Consider the following 18,055-nt stretch of genomic DNA (forward strand, 5'->3'; position numbering starts at 1 on the left):
ATATATATATATTAGAATGAGTAATTTAGGTATGGTAAAGTACAAGTGTCTACATTTCTTTAAGATGTTAGTGTTTTTGTTTGTTTTTTTGGTTGTTGTTTTTTGTCTGGACACTATCCACTGTCCAGAAAAAAATATGTTTTTCCATTTTAATGACCCATTCTCATTCTGATGACATTGCAGTATGATACACAATGTTAATTCAACTTCAACTCCAATCAGAATAATTTCTAACAAAATTTTCAACAAATCTCTTCATTTTATTTATTTATTATTTTATTTTTTTATTTTTTTTTTTTAAGGGGCATTGTGCAAGATCTGTAAATCCCATAAAATACATGTTTGTAATTCACATCTGTGGTTCTGTCACCTTTATTGATGCCACCTGATGTTATTGCTTTGCATAAAATGTTGCACAGTATAGCTTTAAACTTATTTTTATGGAAACAAATTAGAAGTTACATACCATATTTTAAGTCTGTTAACCAGTTTGACATTAATAAGGTGGTGAAAACTTACTTCCTCTAACAGGAAACTATATAGTTCTACTGAGTCACACACACGTTTTCAGAGACTAGAGGACGATTGCCTGACATGTCGAAAACTCCCTTCTTCTCTTTAAAATGAAGATAAGACTTTTAATGATTCTGTGTTTAGTTGGAAGTGGCTTTGCGAAAAAACCTCCTGGTAAGAAATAAAAAAGATTTGTATTTTTGGTTTGTAAAATATTTCTTGTTGATAATGGATTGATTTACAAATAAGAAAACAACAAAAAACTATAGGAAAGCTATTTGGATATTTTGATATTTTGAAAAAATATATCTTGGTCTTGTTTTTAAAATGGCAGTTGTATGTCTAGGTTTGATTTATTGTCATATTTTACTTCCCTTGACATTTGGTGTGTGAATTTCCCTCTATGTCAACGTGCAGTCATTCTCTCGAGATGATGCACATGTTGGTTAGAGTTCCTCTAAATAATTCTGGCACACATTTATAATTCCAAATTTGTAGTGAATGTATGTAAGTATGTGAATGTAAGCTTTTACAATTTAAAACCTGGAGAGCTCCAAATCTAGAGCTAAAATTTGAAAACAATAGTTTCTTTATTGACAAAAGAAATGAACTTAACGGATGTACAAGGCCAAACTGAGGAAGAGCATCAGGCCTTACACTTTTGCCTTATCAAAACAGTTGTTTTAATAACTGAATAGCTTAGAGGGTAAATGTGTGTTTACGTTACAATCATAAAAAACAAAACAATCATAAAATATTTCCCAACAGATGTGGACTGTGTGGTGATTGGTTTGAAATATGTTAAATGCTTATGGAATACTTCAGATGTCAATTACACTTTTTACAGTAGGTAAGTAACAACTTGTGTCTTAAAAAATAAAATCTGAGAGAGAAACTATTATCAGTGGTCTTTTGGTTTGACGTTTTAGATTTCATCATCAATCCTTTCGTGAATGTGACACCTACATACTCAAGAACGGCCTGAATGTTGGATGCAAACAGCCTGAAGACGACATCATGAATAAAAGATTTAACACATACTACACCAAATTTCAGCAAGAAGACCAGAATCCCACAGAACATCATCTCAAAAACAGAGGTAAAACACATATTGTAAAGGGCACAACACTTAACTCACCTTTCTTGTGAAACTGTGTATGAACGGTGATACATCGACGGATCTGTGTGGAGTAAGAGCCACTACTCTTTCATCGGTCTGCCCCAGGACAGCTGTGGAAATGGATGAATTGCCACAGAATGAATTCAGGGCTGTCAAAAAAAAAAAATACTAGAAACTAAATTGAACAAGTATCGATACAGCAAAAAAAAAAAAGATAAATTGGACAATGTTGGACCTTTTATGAGTAGAACGGCCTGACTACCACAATAGAACTGACGATCTATAGTGGCAATGTGATTTTTAACTTTTTTACAGAGACATATTTGCATGTATGGGCAAAATATGCAGGGAGAGGTTATAAAATGAAATTGTCTTGAATGAGTGGCCAAACCGACTGAAATAATGGGGGCTGTGCAATGCATGGAATGTGCAATATTTCGTATGGTGCAATAATGGGAATTGTGCAATGAGTGTCATGTGCAATTTATATTTTTGCCCTTTTGTGACCCCAGCCCTTGGGACAAGCAATGGAAATTAGCCTTTGGCTATAATCCGGTGTGTTTACATGCATATTGTATCATGTCTATTCATTAACATGCATTGTCTCAAATGAATGAATTAATCAATGAATAAATAAATTAGATCTTAGATAGTAGACCACATTAAATAATTACTACTCTGTACTCTTAATTTGTGTTGAAAATTACATTCTATTCTATCTAAAAAAGAGTGTTTGCATCGTAACATGACTCTCTGGATTGACCATTGACTTCTTTGTAAATTTCAGTAAAATTGGATCCACCATCCAACCTCACGGTCCAGTTCAGGTCTGACTCCAGCTTGTGCTTTGAGTGGAGGCTAATCTACAAGTCATGTGTTGAGAGCGAGGTCCGCTACAGACTCAACAACGACAACTGGCAGGTGGGACAGGAAACAAACAAACTTTCCTCTTAAGCATCCTCTTCTCTCCGTCCTGTATCTCAAATGATCAGTGCCTTTTAAGATAAGATAAAGAAGAAAAAATATCACACAAAATTGGTGGTTTACAGATTGTAGAATGTGATTATCTCACACTCCATGACAGTGGCCAGAGCTGTTGTTTCCTTCTGATTACACTGCAATTTGCCATAAAATATTGAAAAAGTAAATGCACAAATGCTGAACCTGATCATTTCTATTTTGATTTGACCCAAGACTTCACTGTATTAAAACAAAAATCTGTATTTTAACATTATTAGTTTTACCTACCCCCATCTGTTGTGATGTCATTTGTAACCCAGCAATATGCTATTGTGGATATATTCATTTGATTCTTCAACAATTTTTCTATTGAACTCCCTTTCATATTAGGGCCCATGACTTCCTCAGCTGAGGAAAACTGAGTCAAGAGTAACCGTCTTCAGTGTATTTCTCCTGGTTATTTACATTGTGTTTAATCGACAGGTGTCCATGGTGGGGCCAGGGCTTCAGGAATACTGTTTTAACTTACCATCAAACTCGTCCCGTTACGAGCTACAGGTGCGAAACCGCGTGAGCTACAATTGTGGCCCTTCTAAAGAGTGGAGCGAATGGAGTGATCCGGTCATCTGGGGCGCCCACAACAAGACAGGTAAAAAAAAAGTGTATATGTATATACATATATACACACACAGTGTGTATATATGTATATATATGTGTGTGTGTGTTAACTGCCATTAAGTTATCCTTTTTGATCTGTTTGTTTGATTACTTAACAAGTTCAAGTAAGTTAAAACAAATGTGAGTAAGATGATATTAAACAAAAGATTAGAACATTTATAGAAAATAGTTGCATGTGTTGAAGTGTCTTTTGCACAAAGTTCACTAACACCAAGTTCCTTTCCTGTTCCTCCACTTCATTCAACACGGCCTATAACCTAGTTTGTCTATCCGAGTATAACAGGGAAGATTTGCAAATACGTTTTTTGAAATTTACTTAGTTGGACTTAGTTTTTCTCCGTTGCTTTGTCACTAGATTTCTCAGATCGGAAAAGAACTTTTCAAAGCTTTAAATGCATCCCTCAAACTATTTATACAGACATCAAAACCCAGTGTTTATTGTGAAATTTGTTAATTTCACAAAACTAAGTATTTCTCTGAGTGAACATGTCAGTCTCTCAGGATGCACAGATCTTTGTGCAGAGTTAATGGACTCAACTTCACTATGTTTTTCTTCAGCATATTTTTGATCAAATACTGCAAAATCTGGTTTGCAACTGGTGAGCAGAGTTTGAGAATTTTGATGGTAAAATTTGCTTCTGGAAAAATATTTGTCAAGTTTTCAATAAAGAAATGTGTCAAAGGGAAAAAAAACATAATCATTTTGGTGGTTATGGTGCCAAACAACGAGGTAATGCTTAAAGTTTTGAATGGTTTGTCCAAATAGATGAGAGCCATTTGCTCATTGGAAAAATGGAAAATGGCCTAATGATTTACAGAAGTAACTGAAGGATTTGAAGGTTGAACAAATACTTTCATTATTGAAATGACTGAAATTTTCAGTTCTGATCAGAAAAATGTGCCAAAGCAACTGAGAAACATGGCTGTGCATTAAACACTTGATGTCTTCATCTGTACCACATGCCATCATGTTTCTAACACATATAGTCAAACATGCACCGTGCAGCTTTTTTGCTTGTCTCCACAAGGAAAGTTACATAGTGCCCCTTTTAAGCCCAAAGATTATATAATTATACCATAACGACTCAGCAGTCTTAACCTTTTCCTCATCAGACTTGACCGGGCTGCTCTACTCTGTGAATGTGTGGACTGTGGTCATGTACTTTGTTGGCGGGGCCACTCTGCTCCTGCTGATCGTTCTGTTGTTGCATCATGAAAGGTAGGACTTCACATGGACTAATCATTAGGGGTGGGCAATATTAACAAAATGCATTATGTTGATATGTCTTTTCTTGTTATACTTGTTGTTATGACGATATTTAGATAATTACACTGCATTCCATCCAAAACTGCAAAAGCCCATTTGTTAATGTCTTTGTTTTAGATTTAAGGATCACACAAAAAATGAATAGACAGTAAAATGAACCTCAAAACTGCAAAACTGCAAAAATATAAACAAATTACAAACTTATTTTAAACATTACAAAGCAACATTGCTTTATTTTTAAGCAGCTTTTTCAGTCTTTTAAAATAAAATATATTCCATTTCTACTTTATCTCCAATAGGCTCCAACTTTTTGTAATATTATCCTTTACTCTACAAACAATACTACAATCAACTGCAGTACATCTGAATCCTTTTGTAATATGTAACTGCCCTGTCCAATAATCTCCAATAATTTTCAGTAGTTATTCAAAAATTTAAGATAGATGAGCAAATTAGAATATTTATTGTAAGACAAATATTAAATGAAATAATAATAATAATAATAATAATAATAATTATTATTATTATTATTATTATTATTGATAATAATAATGTATTAATTAATTTATTTTTATTTTTTTCCCATCAGTACATCAATTAAACTGCAACATATCATTAACATATTGATAGGCCAAATGATGACTTGATTCTTTTTGGTGCAAATACACATTCTGGTTTGTTATTTTACAGCATCTGTACACATGGTCTCACTAGATGGCAGTAGAGATTAGTAAACTGGGATCTGAAGCTGAATAATTATCACTTTACTTGAAGAAAATAAAAGTTGGATCATTTAAATTATTAGCCTACATTTTTAATAAACTTCTCAGAGGTGAAGTTGTGTCAGCTGAGAACTGATAATGTACCGGTAACTCTTATATAACTGGATCTTCAGGTTGGCTATTATGGTGCAAAGTCTTTTCATACCCTTTTAATTTCAGTAACCTGAAAAACTGGATTAAAAAGGTTGAACAAAAATGTACTTTTTGACTGTACAGAATCCGGATCATCCTAATTCCAGTGGTTCCTAAACCGTCCCTGGTCACTCAAGACTTTAAGGTGAGTAAAAACATTTAAAACAATGGACAACAGTGAGGTCCTTTCAAACTAACTATGTGTCTTGATGTTGCAGGAGTGGTTAGACAGCCCCAAAGGCCTAAAGGACATTTTTAAGCCTAGCTACACAGAGCGCACCTGTTCTGTCCGGGAGTACTGCCCTGTACCTCCCTCTGACAGTGAGAGCTCAGACTCCTCCATCGTTTCTGTCAGCACAGATCAAACCGTCTGCTACAACCCAGTCCCGAATCCAGATCTCAACCACCCAGGACCCTCCTCCTCCAGCACTGAGTTTGTCCCACCAGAAGAGCAGCACATCTCTGTTTAGCAAAGGGTGACCCCTTTGCTAAACAGAGATGTCAGTTTTCAGTGAGCTCTGCTAGTTATTGGGAAGCAGACATTATGCATTTTAATTAATTCCCAAAACCAAAATGAATGTTGCCTGTATGTACATACACAAACAGTATGTGCATTTTATGTGGCTGAAAGCCTTGCAGAGACCACTGTCCAGTGACAGCTATGAAAGGATATGATTTACAAGTAGCTTATATGTATGATAGGAAAGTGTACTCACTGGCCAGGCAAAACTGACTGAACAAAAATAAACATTTTCCTTCTTTAATAATTTAATGTCTGTAGACTTTATTGATAAGGTAAGATGTCAATTTTTGCTATCAAAAAGTACCTGGTATCTGTTGGTTTCTGGTCTATTGCATGTAGAAAAAAAGGAAAGGCACAGGAGTAGTTCTGTTGATCTTTATTTTCAGTTACAGCAATACAGTCAACAGGCAGCGTCCAGCAAAGCGGCATCTAGCAAAGTGAGCAGAGTCTAACAGATGGCAGAGTCTAAAGCAGAGTCTACCAAAGTGAGACTGCACCAGTGTTTTATAATCCCCCAAAAGTGGGAGTCATACATTCCTGTATGAAAGGAGGCTACAGAGAAGAAATGTGGCCTTGACCAAAATGACTGGTATGTAGCTGCTATTCTCCCTTAGCGCGATAAATGGCAACTGCTGCATGGGAACCGTTTTGCACCTTTTTAAGTAAGCAATTTATCATATTTGAATATTGTTCACATACCTTACCTGCACGTTAAACCATTGATATCAAGAGCATCCTAGATCCTCGTAAGTGAAAACCATAGGATAACCTTTACAAACATAATATGTGGCTCACCTAATGAGAGAAGGGCAGGGCGCTTGGCAGTGGCCCCTGCCAGAACAGCTACACTACAGAGCCACTTCCTTAGCTAGCCCACTGAGGTCGTAATTTATTAAAAATATAAGGATCGTTATATCTTTTGGAGCATCTCAACATCCTTAACCTGGTGACCTTTAGCACGGCTGACCTCTCCTTTAAGAGTGTATTCGTAGAAGCGCCCACTCACATTGACCAGCCCAACACCACATCGCTCGTACTTTGTGGAACATGTCCTCCGAACCTCAGGATCACACCCACCAACAAACCTGTGCAATCAGACAATAGATTGAACCAATATGAGACACAAAACATATGATTTTAAGCTTAATTACAAGAAAAAATGTATATCAATAACTAAACCTGGACCCCTAAACCTTGTTACAAAGAAATTATACTAACAATAGTTTTGAGCAGCTTGAAACAAAAAAAACACTGACAGACCACTACTTAAACTAAACTGTATTAATTTGTATGTGTGATTGTTTGTATGTGTGATTTAGACAAGCATCACTTAGATAGTGAATGGTTAACTAGACCAAGGTCAACTCTGCCTGAAGCAGGTCGAGAAATAGTTCAACTCTGCCTGAAGCAGGTCGAGAAATAGTTTTATCTACAAAAATAACAAGCTTACAGGTTAAGTTTTGAAGCTAACAGCTAGCACTGAGGCCAAGTTCATTGATTATAGGACGAGGGTTTTGTTTTCTTACCGTAGATCATAGCGAGTCCAGTCTCGTGTAGAAACCTAAATCTTCGGTGCTTGAAGAGCCATATCGTTAAAATAGTTAGTGTTAGCAGCATTATAAATATGAGCAAGTTGGCACTGTCCTGTCGGTGGCTTTCCTCAGCCTGTCTCTCTGTTTCGACATTATTCATGGAATTACCCTGACTCTTCACGAGCAGAAATGTGGAGAGAAAAGGTAATAAAATAAATATTTCGGACCGTGTGCCGTCCAGAAAACGCACCATTGTGTATCCTTGTTTGATTTTCTGATGATGAGTGACACTGGTCTTGTGCTCAGTGAGAAATAAGAACCACTGTACCGCGAGAACGTGGATCGGAGCAAAATGACAGCCACTTCCGGTACCACTACCAAAACATTGTAACTTCCGCTTTTCAAAATAAAACGCACAATATTTCAAAATAACACTCAAATGACTAATAATAGGCTACATTTATTTAGATTTGCATCATGATTAAACCGATTTGGCCGTTTCTTTGTTAGTGTTAAAATAGTTTACTGTGTAAATCAAATTAAAAACGCATTAGAATAGATAAATGACGATTTAGACTATTACTTTAAAACAAAATAGGCTATGGAAAAATGTAAATATGTTCACATGTAGGCAAGTGAACAGGCAATGTTGTCTGTCAATATTAAATCATATACAAATGTATTGCCACAATGAAATGTGCTGTTAACTGCTTGACCTTTATACTATTATGAGACTTATCTTGGAATTTTTCGTATTCCATATGTTCATCTGAAGAAGTCAAAGACACTGTTCCTGTTTTTTATTTTAAAGTCTCTTCATTTTTTTTTTTTTTTTTTTTTTTATCTGGGGACGGGGATTGTGCAATGCCTAAAAGTCCTATAAAATAGCCTACATATTTGTAATTCACAGCTGTGGTTCAGTTTATGACATTTATGGAGGAGGTTCTGTCACCTTTATTGATGCCACCTGATATTATTGCTTTGCATAAAATGTTGTAGTAAGTATAGCTTTAAACTTATCTTTACGGAGACAAACTAGAAAAGTTACATACTATATTTTAAGTCCCTTAATCCATCTGAGGATTACTAAAGTGCAGTGGCGAGACGTGCATTTCACCCACTTACACATTACATCACCTCAATATAGGCTCATCAAGCAACACTTAATTTCAGGAGCATTTAAAACCAATAAGCACACATTGCATTCACAATTAAGAGTAGGAAACTAAGTTCACAGATACTGTCAAAAATTAAAAATATATATTTTTTAAAGATGCCAAACAAAATGCCACCAAAATGACGCTATGGGAGCTTAAACAAGTCTGTCCAGTAAACTGTGCAATGTCACCGTTTCATATAAGTCACTAACCAGACAACAAAACAAACTATTCTTTAAAAATAAAGTAAACACATCATTTACATTTTTTGACAATAGGTTATGCAACAGCAAATAGCTGAAAATGTGGCGCAGCTGAGATTGAACGAACCTGAGAGCAGTTTTAACTAAGATGACTTCATTATATTAACATTAATATAATTAAGTCACCTATTATTAACATTATAAACTCACTTTTTCATTGTGGGGCTCCGCCTCCCTGAGTGCTGCTGAGCTGCAGGTCCACTCAAGTGTCTCCAAACGTTTTTAAATCCACTCTAGCTTTAAGTGCCGTACAACAACAGTACAATCTGCAGTATTTCTCAGAAGCTGTGATACACAGGTGCCGTTCATAGTTGCTCGTCTAGAAATGACAGACAAACCCTTTACCTTACTGGGACAGGTTAGCTAGCGCAGGGGTTGGAAGACCTCTTTTCATGATATCCAGCTTTTCATGAAAGGCCTGTCTTGAAAATGACATGAAAAGTATATCTGCAACCAGATCAATCTCTTCTCCTTCGGCCTTTATGGGTTAAAATAGAGCAATAGCTGTTGGATCTCCGGGTTTAGTTTGACATTCTGCAAACTGCCGCCTTTCTGGCTCTAGCAGTGCTTATTATCCAATCCTAGGACATGTACATGTCCAGTGTGTGTAGGACCTCCAACTGGCCCTGATATGCAGAATCGAGATCTGGCTATTGAAACTGACTGTGTCTGTGTCTATTTACAGTGGACAGGGCCAGCTCTGTTTATTCTGAAGGCCCAGGAAAGTGAGATTTGCCTGACCACACAAGAAGCTGAAATATCATTGGATAAAAACTCTACCACAATAAAAAACATTGGAAGTTACGCAACAAAGTGAATATAATATGACATAAGGAGAACACAGAATAGAGATATTTTGTATATATATTTATGAAAATAAAATAAATGTACTTTTCTGAGCATGTTTATAGAAGGTCTTGCTGGTCCTGACGGCCCGTCACTGTTAAGGCAGTAAAAACCGACTTCCTCTAACAGGAAACTAGACAGTTCAACTCAGCCACACACACGTTTTCAGAGACTAGAGGACGATTGCCTGACATGTCGAAAACTCCCTTCTTCTCTTTAAAATGAAGATAAGACTTTTAATTATTCTGTGTTTAGTTGGAAGTGGCTTTGCGAAAAGACCTCCTGGTAAGAAATAAAAAGATTTGTACTTTTGATTTGCGAAATGTTCCTTTTTAATAATGTATTGATTTACAAATAAGAAAACAACAAAAACTATAGGAAAGCTATTTGGATATTTTGATATTTTGAAAAAATATATCTTGGTCTTGTTTTTAAAATGGCAGTTGTATGCCTAGGTTTGATTTATTGTCATATTTTACTTCCCTTGACATTTGGTGTGTGAATTTCCCTCTATGTCAACGTGCAGTCATTCTCTCGAGATGATGCGCATGTTGGTTAGAGTTCCTCTAAATAATTCTGGCACACATTTATAATTCCAAATTTGGCAAAACCTTGTCTTGTAGTGAATGTCATAAGCTTTTACTAGATTTGGAGTGCTCCAAATCTAGAGCTAAAATTTGAAAACAATAGTTTTTTTATTGACAAAAGAAATGAACTTAACGGACGTACAAGGCCAAACTGAGGAAGAGCATCAGGCCTTACACTTTTGCCTTATCAAAACAGTTGTTTTAATAACTGAATAGCTTAGAGGGAAAAATGTGTGTTTACGTTACAATCATAAAAAACAAAACAATCATAAAATATTTCCCAACAGATGTGGACTGTGTGGTGATTGGTTTGAAATATGTTAAATGCTTATGGAATACTTCAGATGTCAATTACACTTTTTACAGTAGGTAAGTAACAACTTGTGTCTTAAAAAATAAAATCTGAGAGAGAAACTATTATCAGTGGTCTTTTGGTTTGACGTTTTAGATTTCGTGATCAATCCTTTCGTGAATGTGACACCTACATACTCAAGAACGGCCTGAATGTTGGATGCAAACAGCCTGAAGACGACATCTGGACAAAAAGATTTAGCACATATTACACCAAATTTCAACAAGACCAGAATCCCAAAGAACATCAACTCAAAAACAGAGGTAAAACACATATTGTAAAGGACACAACACTTAACTCACCTTTCTTGTGAAACTGTGTATGACTACATACATAGGCGGATGTGTGTGGAGTATCAGCCACTACTCTTTCATCAGACTGCCAAGGACAGCGGCGGAAATAGAATGAATTCAGGGTTGTCAAAAAAAAAATCAATACTAGATACTAATTTAGGCAAGTATTGATGCAGGGAAAAAATCAGATAAATTTTGGACCTTTCATTAGTAGTTTTAGAACTGCCTGTATCAAATCTTGCATAGTAGACCACATTAAATAATTGTGTACTCTTAATTTGTGTGAAGATTTTGTGAAAATTACATTCTATTCTATCTAAAAAAGAGTGTTTGCATCGTAACATGACTCTCTGGTTTGACCATTAACTTCTTTGTAAATTTCAGTAAAATTTGATCCACCATCCAACCTCACGGTCCAGTTCAGGTCTGACTCCAGCTTGTGCTTTGAGTGGAGGCTAATCTACGAGTCATGTGTTGAGAGCGAGGTCCGCTACAGACTCAACAACGACAACTGGCAGGTGGGACAGGAAACAAACAAACTTTCCTCTTAAGCATCCTCTTCTCTCTGTCCTGTATCTCAAATGATCAGTGCCTTTAAGATAAGATAAAGAAGAAAAAATATCACACAAAATTGGTGGTTTACAGATTGTAGAATGTGATTATCTCACACTCCATGACAGTGGCAAAAGCCTTTTTTTTCCCTACTGATTAGGTTGTATTTTGCCATGAAATATTAAAAAAGTAAATGCTCAAATGTTGAACCTTTCTATTTTGACTTGACCCAAGAACTCACTGTATTATAACAAAAATCTGCATTTTAACAATATTAGTTTTACCTACCCCCATCTGTTGTGATGTTATTTGTAACCCAGCAATATGCTATTGTGGATATATATAGCAAAACAGAAATAAAATCTGTCAACTGAATAAAATGTTGTAGGAGTCATCCAAGTCACTTCTTCAATCCTGGTCACATTACTGGTGGACACAGCCTTATATCTGTCTGAAGGGAGAGGATAACTACACTAACACTCAAAGTCCTATTGTTTACAGTTTCTGTTTGTAGGCTAAGTCTATTGTGCTACCGTAAGTGTGCACTCTGCCTGGGTCCTATTTAGCATGGTCATTTAAGCCCTTAATGAGTAGTTTCACAACTAATAGCATCCTGGCTAGCCCTATATCTTTATTCTCTTTGTTTTGCTTTAGGTCTGAGGATGGAGTTATAGGTAGGGGACAGATGATGTCTGATGTTCAAGGAAGGATTGTTTTTCCCAAAGAAAAAACAATCACTCAAACCATTTCTTTTCTTTAGCAAAAATCTGTACCTCACTATCCTTAAAGGAGTGGTTTGTGGCTTTGAGATGGAGATGTACAGCAGACTGGGGTCCCAAGGAGCTCTCACGACGGTGTTGGTACATTCTCTTATGGAGTGGCTGTTTAGTTTCTCCAATATAATGCTCCCTGCAGTCTTCACTAACTGAATGGAGTAGACCACATTATTTTGTGGCTTGGGGTGCTCAGGCAAAATTTGTGAGCAAAGTCAAGCATCTCCAATTTGATTTGGATGAGACAGTGGTTTCATTTGATGTGACCTCTCTTTTCACTTGAACCCCTACATCCGTAGTGGTGAAGGCAGCAAAGAGGAGCTGACCTAAAAGAGAGAACTAAACTGTCCTGACCAAATCTGCCAACTGCTGGAAATTTGTTGAAATACCTCATATTTCCTGTTCAGAGGTAACCTCTACAGGCAAATCCACAGCTGTGCCATGGGCTCAACGGTCTCTCCTATTGTAGCTAACTTATACATGGAACAACTTGAACAAGATGTATTGGCCTCATTTCTAGGCACTTCACCCACACATTGATATCAATACGTGAATGACAACTGAACTAAAATCACAATTCAAGATCTGGAGCCTTTTACTGCACATATTAATGCTGTGGAAAGAAATATCGAGTTAATATGGGAAGAGGCCAAGGACAACAAACTGTCCTTCTTAGATTGTGCAATAACTACAGGAGTGGACCAGCGACTCCAGGTAGAAGTCTTTAGGAATCTCACACACACTGACCAATACATTCTATTTCATTCATACCATCCACTGCAGCACAAACTCGGAGTGATCCGTACTCTACAACACAGAGCTCAAGTGGTGCCCATAAACACAGAGGGAAAAGAAACAACATGTGGAGAAAGCCTCTCTACTTGTGGGTATCCAAAATGGGCCTTCAATAAATCTAAGGGAGCTAAAAAAAACCAAAAAAAACAGGACAACAGGGAATCTGAACCTAGAAGGAAAGGTGTAACCATCCCTTACACAGCTGGTGTCTCTGAAAAGCTTCAGAGAAGTTTCAGACTGTTTGAAATTCCGGTCTATTTTCAAACCTACAAACATTTGAAAACAGAAACTGGTTTACCCAAAGGACAAAACCCTGAGCCACAAACAAAGTAATGTAGTCTACTCCATTCAGTGTAGTGAAGACTGCGTACATCTCCATCTCAAAAACACTGGCCACTCCTTTGAAGATAGTGAGGTTCAGATCTTAGCCAGAGAAAAGAAATGGTTTGAGAGAGGAATTAAAGAAGCAATCTCTCTTAGGACAGACAATCCTTCCTTAAACACGTATGGGGGCCTCAGTCATCATCTGTCCCCTATCTATAACTCCATCCTCAGACCCAAAGCAAAACAAAAAGAATAAAGAAAACAATAGGGCTAGCCAGGATGCTAATAGGTGTGAAACCACTCATTAGGGGCTTGAATGACCATGGTAAGTACGACCCAGGCACACTGTACACTTAGGGTAGCAAAATAGACTTAGCTGTAAACAATAAGACTCTGAGTGTCAGTATAGCTAGCTCCTTCCTTCAGACAGATATAAGGCAGTGTCCACCAGTAATCTGACCAGAACTGAAGAAGTGGCTTGGATGAACAACAAAACGTCTTCACTCCCATAATGTTTTGTCCAGTTGACAGATTTTATTTCGCTGTTGCTATAGATCAGACCTGGACAACTGAGGGATTACACAGATATTGTGGATATACTTATTTTTCAACAATTCTTCTATTGATTCCTGAAAATGTCTAAACAGTGATTTTACCCAACTACAGGTTGTAGGTTTGTATATTCTATTTCACCATTATATCTGACTAAACCTTTTTTTTTTCATATTAGGGCCCATGACTTCCTGAGCTGAGGAAAACTGAGTCAAGAGTAACCGTCTTCAGTGTATTTCTCCTGGTTATTTACATTGTGTTTAATCGACAGGTGTCCATGGTGGGGCCAGGGCTTCAGGAATACTGTTTTAACTTACCATCAAACTCGTCCCGTTACGAGCTACAGGTGCGAAACCGCGTGAGCAACAATTGTGGCCCTTCTAAAGAGTGGAGCGAATGGAGTGATCCGGTCATCTGGGGCGCCCACAAACCAGGTAAAAATAAAAGAAAAAAAGAAAGAAAATATATATATAATATATAAATAAAATATGTTAACTGCCATTAATTTATTATTTTTGATCTGTTTGATTGATTACTTAACAAGTTCAAGTAAGTTAAAACAAATGTGAGTAAGATGATATTATTATTATTATTTTTATTAAGAGAAAATAATTGTTGCATGGGTTGAAGTGTCTTTTGCACCAAGTTAACTAACACCAAGTTAACTGTTAACCTTTCCTGTTCCTCCACTTCATTCAACACGGCCTATAACCTAGTTTGTCTATCCGAGTATAACAGGGAAGATTTGCAAATACGTTTTTTGAAATTTACTTAGTTGGGCGTTCCTCCGTTGCTTTGTCACTAGATTTCTTGGATCAGAAAACAACTTTTCAAAGCTTTAAATGCATCCCTCAAACTATTTATACAGACATCAAAACCCATTCTATCTATTGTGAAAATGTAGTATTTCTCTCAGTGAACATGTCAGTCTCTCAGGATGCACAGATCTCTGTGCAGCGTTAATGGACTCAACTTCACTATGTTTTCAGATCATGCACAGACCAAATATATTCTCATTTTGAAAATATGTTTCAATCACACAACAGGATTTGCAACTTTTTTGAATATAATTCACAAACATTTGTTATTCCAGCATCTTTCAATTTTCTTCAGCATATTTTTGATCAAATACTGCAAAATCTACTTTGCAGCTGGTAATGTTTATTACAATTTATTTTAAATTATTTATTTTACAAAAATAATAACACGGTGACTGGTTATAGAGCAAAGCTTTTCCAGCCCCAAACTCAGCTGCACTGTCAAATTAATGAAAGAACATAAAAACACATGAGCAGAATTTGAGAGTTTTAATGGTAAAATTTGCTTCTGGAAAATTATTTGTCAAGTTTGAATGTAAAACAGCATTTTGCTGAGATTAAATTTAGTTTTGGATAACTTGAATTCTGTTTAGGATCTTGTGTGAGCAGTTTTCAATTGTTAATTTTCAATAAAGAAAAGTGTCAAAGTAAAAAAAAAACATAATCATTTTGGTGGTTATGGTGCCAAACAACGAGGTAATGCTTAAAGTTTTGAATGGTTTGTCCAAATAGATGAGAGCCATTTGCTCATTGGAAAAATGGAAAACGGCCTAATGATTTACAGAAGTAACTGAAGGATTTGAAGGTTGAACAAATACTTTCATTATTGAAATGACTGAAATTTTCAGTTCTGATCAGAAAAATGTGCCAAAGCAACTGAGAAACATGGCTGTGCATTAAACACTTGATGTCTTCATCTGTACCACATGCCATCATGTTTCTAACACATATAGTCAAACATGCACCGTGCAGCTTTTTTGCTTGTCTCCACAAGGAAAGTTACATAGTGCCCCTTTTAAGCCCAAAGATTATATAATTATACCATAACGACTCAGCAGTCTTAACCTTTTCCTCATCAGACTTGACCGGGCTGCTCTACTCTGTGAATGTGTGGACTGTGGTCATGTACTTTGTTGGCGGGGCCACTCTACTCCTGCTGATCGTTCTGTTGTTGCATCATGAAAGGTAGGACTTCACATGGACTAATCATTAGGGGTGGGCAATATTAACAAAATGCAATATCTTGATATGTCTTTTCTTGTTATACTTGTTGTTATGACGATATTTAGATAATTACACTGCATTCCATCCAAAACTGCAAAAGCCCATTTGTTAATGTCTTTGTTTTAGGTTTAAGGATCACACAAAAAATGAATAGACAGTAGAATGAACCTCAAAACTGCAAAAATAAAAACAAATTACAAACTTATTTTAAACATTACAAGCAACATTGCTTTATTTTTAATCAGCTTTTTATATAAAATATATTCCATTTCTATTTTATCTTCAATAGGTTTCAACTTTTTGTAATATTATCCTTTACTCTACTAACAATACTACAATCAACTGCAGTACTGAATACTGAATCTGAATCCTTTTGTAATATGTAACTACCGGTACCCTGTCCAATAATCTCCAATAATTTTCAGTAATTAAAAAAATGAAGATAGATGAGCAAATTAGCATATTTATTGTAAGACAAATATTAAATGAAATTATTGATATTATTATTATTATTATTATTATTAATATTAATATTAATACTACCAATAATAATAATAATAATAATAATAATAATAATAATAATAATAATAATAATATTTATTTATTTATTTATTTATCATTATAATTTTTCCCATCAGCACATCAATTAAACTGCAACATATCATTAACATATTGATAGGCCAAATGATGACTTGATTCTTTTTGGTGCAAATACACATTCTGGTTTGTTATTTTACAGCATCTGTACACATGGTCTCACTAGATGGCAGTAGAGATTAGTAAACTGGGATCTGAAGCTGAATAATTATCACTTTACTTGAAGAAAATAAAAGTTGGATCATTTAAATTATTAGCCTACATTTTTAATAAACTTCTCAGAGGTGAAGTTGTGTCAGCTGAGAACTGATAATGTAACTCTTATATAACTGCACCCTCATACCCTTTTAATTTCAGTAACCTGAAAAAACTGGATTAAAAAGGTTGAACAAAAATGTATTCAAAACTTTTTGACTGTACAGAATCCGGATCATCCTAATTCCAGTGGTTCCTAAACCGTCCCTGGTCACTCAAGACTTTAAGGTGAGTAAAAACATTTAAAACAATGGACAACAGTGAGGTCCTTTCAAACTAACTATGTGTCTTGATGTTGCAGGAGTGGTTAGACAGCCCCAAAGGCCTAAAGGACGTTTTTAAGCCTAGCTACACAGAGCGCACCTGTTCTGTCCGGGAGTACTGCCCTGTACCTCCCTCTGACAGTGAGAGCTCAGACTCCTCCATCGTTTCTGTCAGCACAGATCAAACCGTCTGCTACAACCCCGTCCCAAATCCAGATCTCAACCACCCAGGACCCTCCTCCTCTAGCACTGAGTTTGTCCCACCAGAAGAGCAGCACATCTCTGTTTAGGGGGTGACAGTTTACAAAATCTGTGTCAGTTATTGGGAATCAGATATTGTGCATTTTAATTAACTCCCAAAACCAAAATGAATTTTGCCTATATGCACATGCGCAAACTGTACGTGCATTTCATTTGGTTGAAAGAAAACCTTGCAGAGACCATTATCCAGTGACAGCTATAAAAGGCCCCTATTCTTACTCTTTCAAGTTTTTAGAAATATCTTTTGATCTGTTTTTTTTTCACATTATTGCTCAATAGTATGCGTGTAAGCAGCCTACAGCACAGAATGTTTTTGAAGAATGTAGAAGCCTGATTGGTATGTTGCTTTATTATTTTTTCTATTTTGAGTAAAATTGTCTTCTATATAAGTTGGTAATAAAACAAATGTAAAGGAAAAAAGAGCATATGACATATTGCATTTAGCCTGGTTCATAGAAACAGTCAATAGGCCTAACTGGCTTGTTTGTATGATAGGAAAATGTATTGACTGGCCAGACAAAACTGACATTTCCCTTGTTTCATGACTGGCTGTCTGTAGAAGTTATTGAATGAGTGATATCTGCACATTAAACCATTGATATCCAGAGCATCCCAGATCCTCTCAAATAAAACAGA

At 36.0% G+C, this 18,055-nt stretch overlaps 2 protein-coding genes across 2 annotated transcripts; both read left to right on the forward strand.

Moving 5' to 3' along the window:
* The first annotated feature begins 562 nt into the window (after positions 1-562).
* Positions 563-7,630, forward strand: LOC129456807 (cytokine receptor common subunit gamma-like). Its single transcript, XM_055226785.1, has 8 exons — positions 563-687; positions 1,282-1,363; positions 1,443-1,612; positions 2,421-2,554; positions 3,077-3,242; positions 4,385-4,490; positions 5,537-5,597; positions 5,671-7,630. Exons 1-8 carry the CDS (start codon positions 624-626, stop codon positions 5,920-5,922), a joined length of 1,035 nt encoding a protein of 344 aa, XP_055082760.1. The 5' UTR covers positions 563-623; the 3' UTR covers positions 5,923-7,630.
* A 2,291-nt stretch (positions 7,631-9,921) lies between these two features.
* Positions 9,922-17,739, forward strand: LOC117381375 (cytokine receptor common subunit gamma-like). Its single transcript, XM_055226787.1, has 8 exons — positions 9,922-10,058; positions 10,648-10,729; positions 10,809-10,975; positions 11,390-11,523; positions 14,273-14,435; positions 15,899-16,004; positions 17,063-17,123; positions 17,197-17,739. Exons 1-8 carry the CDS (start codon positions 9,995-9,997, stop codon positions 17,446-17,448), a joined length of 1,029 nt encoding a protein of 342 aa, XP_055082762.1. The 5' UTR covers positions 9,922-9,994; the 3' UTR covers positions 17,449-17,739.
* Positions 17,740-18,055: the final 316 nt, after the last annotated feature.

This window comes from Periophthalmus magnuspinnatus, chromosome 14 (genome assembly GCF_009829125.3).
Source record: "Periophthalmus magnuspinnatus isolate fPerMag1 chromosome 14, fPerMag1.2.pri, whole genome shotgun sequence".
Lineage (NCBI taxonomy): Eukaryota > Metazoa > Chordata > Actinopteri > Gobiiformes > Gobiidae > Periophthalmus > Periophthalmus magnuspinnatus.

What these genes read in the sequence shown, in the direction of transcription:
- LOC129456807 (XM_055226785.1), top strand. Translation starts at nt 624, where the DNA reads ATGAAGATAAGACTTTTAATGATTCTGTGTTTAGTTGGAAGTGGCTTT. An exon ending in CTTTGCGAAAAAACCTCCTG is followed by an intron (nt 688 to 1,281) that starts GTAAGAAATAAA and finishes ATTTCCCAACAG; the next exon opens with ATGTGGACTGTGTGGTGATT. An exon ending in AATTACACTTTTTACAGTAG is followed by an intron (nt 1,364 to 1,442) that starts GTAAGTAACAAC and finishes TTGACGTTTTAG; the next exon opens with ATTTCATCATCAATCCTTTC.
- LOC117381375 (XM_055226787.1), top strand. Translation starts at nt 9,995, where the DNA reads ATGAAGATAAGACTTTTAATTATTCTGTGTTTAGTTGGAAGTGGCTTT. An exon ending in CTTTGCGAAAAGACCTCCTG is followed by an intron (nt 10,059 to 10,647) that starts GTAAGAAATAAA and finishes ATTTCCCAACAG; the next exon opens with ATGTGGACTGTGTGGTGATT. An exon ending in ACATCAACTCAAAAACAGAG is followed by an intron (nt 10,976 to 11,389) that starts GTAAAACACATA and finishes TGTAAATTTCAG; the next exon opens with TAAAATTTGATCCACCATCC.